Below are 7,270 nucleotides of genomic sequence, written 5' to 3'. Positions count from 1 at the left end.
CTCTTCCTTTTCCTCTTCCTCCTCCTCCTCTTCCCCCCCTCCTCTTTTTCTTCCTCCTCCTCCTCCTCCTCTTCTTCCTCTTTCTCCTCCTCCTCCTCTTCCTCTACTTCTTCCTCCTTTTCTTCCTCCTCTCCTCCTCTCCCCTTCCTTCTTCAGTGGAACTTTTGGGAAGTGAGTTGTCTTTTGACACCCCTCAGCAATAGTGGTGATGGTAGATGCCTTTCCCAAACAAAGCTGGAGATTGGGAAATCAGCCCCCCTGAACTCCTGGCAGGGTCTTTGTACAGAGACCCTCTAAAGTTTGTCATGTTCATTGTCATTTTGTTGTTTTGTCCTTGAGTACTGCTAGGGTTTAACAGCATGTAGCTGTCTGTGTTCAGGCTAAGGTGCCACTTGTGGAACATCTGTCTCCATCTGGGCATTGTCACCTTATCCATACATTCTCCCAAGGCAGAGTCAGGCTTCTAGTTGCTCTTCATCTGTTGGTCTTCCAGGCTAGGTCTTGGTGCATAACAATGGGTTAGGTCTCAGCTCTGGACTACACATGCGCTCAGCTTTTCAGGGTGCCCCTTGCCTGCCTAGTCATTGTCATTATATTAAACTTTCTGTTTAATATAAAGGCGAATAATCCAATTTGAAATATTTGATTAGTTCATATAAGTTTTTAAGTTCTCAATCCATTCTTAATTCCATCTTAAGTTGTAGGTGGGCTTCGTGGAACATAGTTAAGTGGTATAAAACCAGACTGGACCAGGGATATAATTCAGGCGGGAGAATGTTTCCCTCGTGTGCCAGAAGCCCTGGATTCAATCCCCAACACTCTATGACCCGAGAGTGAAGGTGTGTGCTTACAATTCCAGCACTTGGGAATGGAGGCAGGGGAATCAGAAGTTCGAGTTCATCCTTAACTACAAAGCAAGTTTGAGTCCATCCTGTAATACATGCATTCTGTCTCAAACAACAATAACAACAAAACAGAAATAAAACACAACAAAGCCACCAGGAATATCTCATCCTGAAGTAGTTTTCTGGGTATCTATCTGTTCAGCCTTTTCCTATAGCAGCTGCAGCCAGAACAGGAGAAAAGATAGCTTCTGACTGCATACAGTCCTCTCTAAAAAGATAGTATATTCTCTTTTGCGTAGATCAAGAAATTTATAGTGAAACTCAAGCCCTAGTCCATATGATTGGCATCCAAGCTTTTCCCTCGGCCTTCCTAGCAGTGGGGGGCAAGCCAGATCCCATGTGTGACTGGAGCCTGAACCAGCCTGTGCCCATAGTACTTGGTTGGGGTTTTATTTTTGTTTTGTTTCTTTTTATTTATTTATTTATTTTTATTTATTTATTTGAGACAGGGTTTCTTTGTAGCTTTGGAGCCTATCCTGGAACTCTCTCTGTAGACCAGGCTACCCTCAAACTCACAGAGATCCATCTGCTTCTGCCTCCCAAGTGCTGAGATTAAAGGCGTGTGCTACCACCACCTAGCTTGTTTATTGTTTGTTTGTTTGTGTGTTTTGTTTTTAAACAAAACAAAAAACGAGATAGCAAGCGACTCAAGACAAGACTTTTGGCTTAGAGCACTTCAGTTTCCAGTACCCACTTTGGGTGCCTCACAGAAACCTATCGCTGCAGTCCCTGGAAATCTGATGCCCTATGTACTGCTGGTCCGTTCAGGAGGACTTGAGTTTGAATTCCAGTACCCATGTTAGGTGACTCACAATGACTTAAAACTCAGCTCTAGGGGGATCCAGATGCACAGGGAATCCACCCCTACACACACACACACACACACAAATCAATAAATTTGAGGGCTAGAGAGATGGCTCAGCATACATAAAGGCAGAATACTGTATATATAATAAATAAATAAAGGCAATAAATTTGGGGGAGGAGACAACAAAACTCCCATTTTGGAAAAAGTAAAGTTTTGGTGCCTTAATATGACAGTTGTCAAAGGCAATGCGTGCCATTAGTATTGTTTGGAAACCTGGATAGAATTTCCAAAAGAAATTATTGTGACCTTTTTATATTGAGTTAAGATTCATATGTAGCCCTTTGCACTAACCCCCACCTCTTGGTAGTGATTTAAGGACTAGCGTCTTTACTGAAGCAGATGTGCACTTACTTCCCACAGTTACAGTACTTTGAAGAGTAAGCTAACTAATGATTTTTAACTGCTCAATAAAAGCTAGAAAGAAGCAGTTTCCCCCCACCCCCGCAAAGAAGCTAATCACACTTGACCTGTGTGCCGCTTAATTAAATCAAGTCATCCGTGGAAAACAGTTGTGTTCAGTAACAGGAAGAATTTGTTGAAAGTGAAGTGGGAATTATTCCGCCTTTCATGAAAAATTGCACCATTAGTACTTTGTAGGATCAGACAATGCTTTTATCTGGGGGCTGGCCTCACGGGGGAGGGGCTATTTACAGCAACCGACTGAAAATGCTGCCATTGTAAAGAACGGTTTGAGATTAATTTCCTGCTTCCGTTTACATATTGTCACTTGTCTTAGGAGGATCTATAAAAGTGTATTAACATTTAAATAGCCACTTGAAGGATCACATTTTGATTAAAAATTCATGAGGTCTTATGGAGCTCTAAGAGTGAAAAACATCTCTTGTAGCTTTAGCTGCCAGGCCATCCCCTCCTGTGGTGACATACTGTAGATGGTCCAGGGGCCATCCTGGTGAAATCGATATGAACTCATTGGCAATCATATCCTTCTGATGACAAGTTCTTAAACTCATGCCAAGTAGTTCCCCAGATTTACCTAGCTACTCCTGTAATCCTTTTGTTTCTATTACTAGGTAATTTTCAGAAACAAAAGAATACTAAAAACATAAGAATTTAGGGGCTAGAGGCATGATTCAGTGGTCAAGAGCACTTGTTGCTCTTACAGAGGACCTGGATTCAATTCCCAGCATTTATATAGTAGCTTACAACCATTCATAATGCCAGTTCCAGGGACTCCAACATCTCTTCTGACCTCTGGCACCAGGCATGCACATGATATACATATATGTATGCAAAACACTTACACTAATGATATAAATCTTAAAAGAAAATATCTAAAAGTTTTGTGTGTGTGTGTGTGTGTGTGTGGGAGAGAGAGAGAGAGAGAGCAAGCTAGTTTATTGGACTTTCTTTTTGCTGTTTTTAAATGATTTTTTTAAAACATTTTCTGTTTGCGGAGAGGAGGGTAAGATGGGGTGGGGCTTGTGCGTAGGAGCTGGAGGACACTTATAGAAGCCAGTTCTCTCCCTTTACCATGTCAGTCCAGGGAATCAAACTCAAGACATTGGTCTTGGTGGCAGGGGACTTACCTGCTGGGCCATCTCAGCTTGTTGGCATAGGGAGCTTACAGGAGTCTGAGTGGCCCCCAAACAGCTCCATTGCTGTAAAGACCAAACCCACTGATGACCAAATTATGGAAGCTGCCTTATGGAGTCATTCAGCTCACAGAGCACAGAGCTGCACGTTGGCCACCCATCCTGGCAGTGCTGTGGTCAAGCCATTTCCTTGTGGACCTATTTTCTTACTGTGAGGAAGAGAAACGGGGCGGGGGGGGGGGTCCTTTCAGTGAGTTGCACGGACACTGAATTCACTGTGACCCCCAGAGTGTTCTGCCATGCTCACCACTGCCCAGCAAGCAAACCATCCCAGTCTCCTCATATGTACTGAGAGCAGAGCATCCTCACCCTTTCACACGTCTGGTGTCCCACAAGTCACATGTAGATTTGGCTTAATGACAACTTAAGAGTGTTTTGCCTGTGTGTGTGTGCGCGCGCGCGCCGTGTGCATGCCTGGTGTCCTCAGACATCAGAAGAAGGTGTCAGATTCCCTGAAATTGGAATTACATAATGACTGTAAGCCATAATTTGGGTGCTGGGAACTGAACTCAGTTCCTCTGCAAGAGCAGCAAATGCTCTTTGTCATTGAACTGTCTTTCTAGTCCTGAAAATACACGCTTTTTAAAATATTTATTAATTTTATGTGTATGAGTGCTATGCCTGCATGACAGAAGAGGGCATCAGATCCCATTATAGATGGTTGTGAGCCACCAAGTGGTTGCTGGGAATTAAACTCAGGACCTCTGGGAGAACAGTCATCGCTCTTAACTGTTGAACCATCTCTTCAGCCCCAAAATTACAAGTTTTGATGCTGTAGTTTAGACTCATATTTCTTGGGAGGCAACAAAACCAAATGAAACAAAGTGAAGTGAAGTTTGTTTTTGTTTGTTTTTTTAACTCTCTCTCTCTCTCTAGGACTCTGGATTGATTTGGAAATGTCTTACAACGGGTCCTTTCTGATGACTCTCGAGACCAAAATGAACTTGACCAAACTAGGTAAAGAGCCTCTTGTTGAAGCCCTGAAGGTTGGAGAAATTGGCAAAGAAGGGTAAGGGGCCATATATGAATTTACTAACCAACCTTGGGGGACCGACTTCTCCCTGCAACCTGTGAGAAGCAGATCGGGGTGTGGGAGCCCTGGTGTGGACAGCAGGCTCAGTGTCAGCACTTGTGATCAGAGTAGCTTTCCACCCAACCTGACGTTGTCAGCACTGGCAGGGTTAACACTGTGTCAATTACCCAGAAAGTATCCCTGCTGCAGACAAGCAGGACAGATGCCTCTAAGCGTAAACTATTCTGTGAATCGAATCCTTACGCTGAAACCTGCTTCAGCTTCCAGCCACAGACAGCAGTATGTGGAACAGATTAAGGTCCCCTGGGGATCCAGCACTTTAATCACCAGGTCAGAATTATTTATAATGAGATGGTTGATTTTGCAGCTAAGAGGATACTCTGAGAGTTGTGAGAAGCATTTTCCCAAAATAATACAATATTGATTTGCTTAGTAAATTCTGCTCTTTGTAGATAGTACGTCTGTTACCCAGAGTTAATCTGATTTAGAAATATTCCAGGATCGTGAGGTAATTAATGGAGCCTGATTTTTTTTTTACCCCCTTTGATGCCAGGTTTTAAAACACCTTAAAGGTCACTGTTCTGGCAATACATCTAAATGATAATAATGTTTTAGCTGAGTTAAAAGGTGTGGCCTTTCCCATCTGAAGTTCCTAATCTCTCTTCAGGGACTAAACTACAATGGCCAGGGGCTGCCACAGTGAACTACTCTGCAGACTGTATGCAAAGCACTGGCTCTTGGATTTTTTGCTTGGTTACAGCTGATTGACCCTCTAGGTCTGTAGTACTGGTAGATCGAAGTTCAGTTGTGTCTTCAAGAACATTCTTCTGCTTAGATTATCTTGACTTATCCAGGTTATGCGTTGTAATGTACCTGTTTTAATGGTTAGAAGACTGCACTTGCTGTATTGCAATCTAACTTGATTCTGCTATTTTCCTTTTATTTTTCTGCTATTTGTTAAAATGTATTTGGATTCGGCAATCTGTGGATTTGTATTTTCTGGTGAGTGGCATTCATCAACTCCTTGTGTGGCATTCCATACCCTGTGAGTGCTGAACCTGCTGTGGTCCCATTTGAAACCACAAGAAAATGTCTTTTCATCATGTTCCCAGACATGAAGGCACAGTCCAAGGGCTCGAGAAGGCCGAGAGCAGAGGAGGGGCAAGGCTGTGCTGAGAGAGTCTCTCTCATCTAGCCTTAGTTAGACCCAATTTCTTGTCTTGCTGTCTCACCCCACTCTGACCTCTAGCTGGGCAGTGCCAATCTGACCTTGGGACAGTAGAGTTGCAAAGACCCCATAGGCAGAAGCAGTCTGAAAACGAGGTCTCCCGGGCTAGGATTGTAGCTCAGCGGGAGAGCAGTTGCCTAGCACATGCCAGGCCATGGGTTTGAACCTCGGCACTACTTGTTTTTAATTGTATCTACTAAATAGGACTGGGACAGAGCAGTCTGGTCATAAGCATTTGAGTAAGGAGCCCTTCTGTACAGCTGTACTCCAGGAAGGGCACCGGGGCTCTGTCGGGAGGTGAGTCGTATGCAACAGGTGGCAGCAGGTCACTTTTGGTCAGTCTTGTCATTCAGACACTCCACAGTGACTGCTGTCCATCTGGCTGGTCTTAGGATGCTGTGCTTCTTTAGACTGACGGAAAAGACTCCCTTTCTTTGGGAGTGTGACTTCTATGGTGGAATGTATTTCTAAAACCATCTTTTCATAGAAGAATCCTATATGGAATGTCTGTCTTCTTCTTGTGAAGATATTAAATTATATATTAATATGTAATTGGCTTTTCAAATCAAAAACTATAACTATATTTACTTTTCAATGCAAAGAAAAAAATCTCAAAGCCATGCTTCTAGAGGAAAAAGGCCTGAGAAATGGGCCCTTGGGGAAGCTGAGGACTCTAGACCCCCATCTTTATTTCAGAAAATGTTTCCACAGGCATTGGTTGGTTCAGAGTTTCTAGAAGCATGGAAAGCTCCTAGAAGCCCAGGCATGATTCCAGAGCCTAGCTCGAGAAGCAGTTCTCAGTTCTGCTTCCTTGGTTCCTCAGCTGTGAACATGTGCAGCCAGGTGTGGCTGAGGAGAGGAGAGACAGAAGTCAGCCCATGTCTTCCTTACTACTGAACACCCTAGGGTAGACTGCGTAGTGTCCCCTGCAGCCTCTTCCTCTAGCCCTTCCCTTTAGCCACCTCCACCAGTCCAGGCCTCATGCCATGCATGGGTTTGCTCCGACTGCCTAGCTTTGGCAGGGCCTCGGCTGCATCTCACTGCTTTGTTCAGTCTCCACTCAAGTGAGATGCTGGTTAACCTGTGAGAAGTTCCCTCTTCTCTTCTTATGGGAAGTTTGTTTATAGTAGTACCCAGAGGGCAAGATGGAGAAGTTGAAATCTAGGTTGCAATAGTCTAAAGTTGTTCCTCTTCTTTGAAAAGCATGTCCACTGCTTATTTGTGGGCATTTATCCTTTAAACTTTTACTTCCACAAGCAGGCTGTCTTCTTGTCACATACTGTAGTCACTTTGGAGCAGTAGGCAGCCAAAATGGTCTTCAAGGGCTGGGAGTGTAGCTCAGTGGAGAGCTCTTGCTTAGCATGTGTGAAATCCTAGACACAATCCTCAGCACTATGGAGGTGGAAGAGGTGGTAGGGTCTGAGCAGTCTAAGCTGTAGGAAAGAGCCTAAAAGGAGCCTTTAAGTGGGTTGGAAAGGGATGCATCCCACATGACAGATCCTTTAAGTGGGTAACTCCCTGCCTCCCTCCCTGCCTCCCTCCCTCCCTCCCTCCCTCCCTCCCTCCTTCCTTCCTTCCTTCCTTCCTTCCTTCCTTCCTTCCTTCCTTCCTTCCTTCATTGCC

General features: G+C 44.3%; 1 protein-coding gene across 2 annotated transcripts in view; it reads left to right on the top strand.

The window, feature by feature from the left end:
- Tex2 (testis expressed 2) overlaps positions 1 to 7,270 on the top strand; it is a 70,756-nt gene that overhangs the window by 49,069 nt on the left and 14,417 nt on the right. For both annotated transcript variants that reach the window (XM_005350416.3, XM_005350415.2), the window contains exon 7: positions 4,263 to 4,395. In XM_005350416.3, the coding sequence (XP_005350473.1) occupies positions 4,263 to 4,395 (133 nt within the window). The remainder of the gene's footprint in view (positions 1 to 4,262; positions 4,396 to 7,270) is intronic.

This window comes from Microtus ochrogaster, chromosome 7 (genome assembly GCF_000317375.1).
Source record: "Microtus ochrogaster isolate Prairie Vole_2 chromosome 7, MicOch1.0, whole genome shotgun sequence".
Taxonomy (NCBI): Eukaryota; Metazoa; Chordata; class Mammalia; order Rodentia; family Cricetidae; genus Microtus; species Microtus ochrogaster.
The sequence above is the reverse complement of the archived record's forward strand: the minus strand, read 5'-3'. Positions and strand labels throughout refer to the sequence as shown.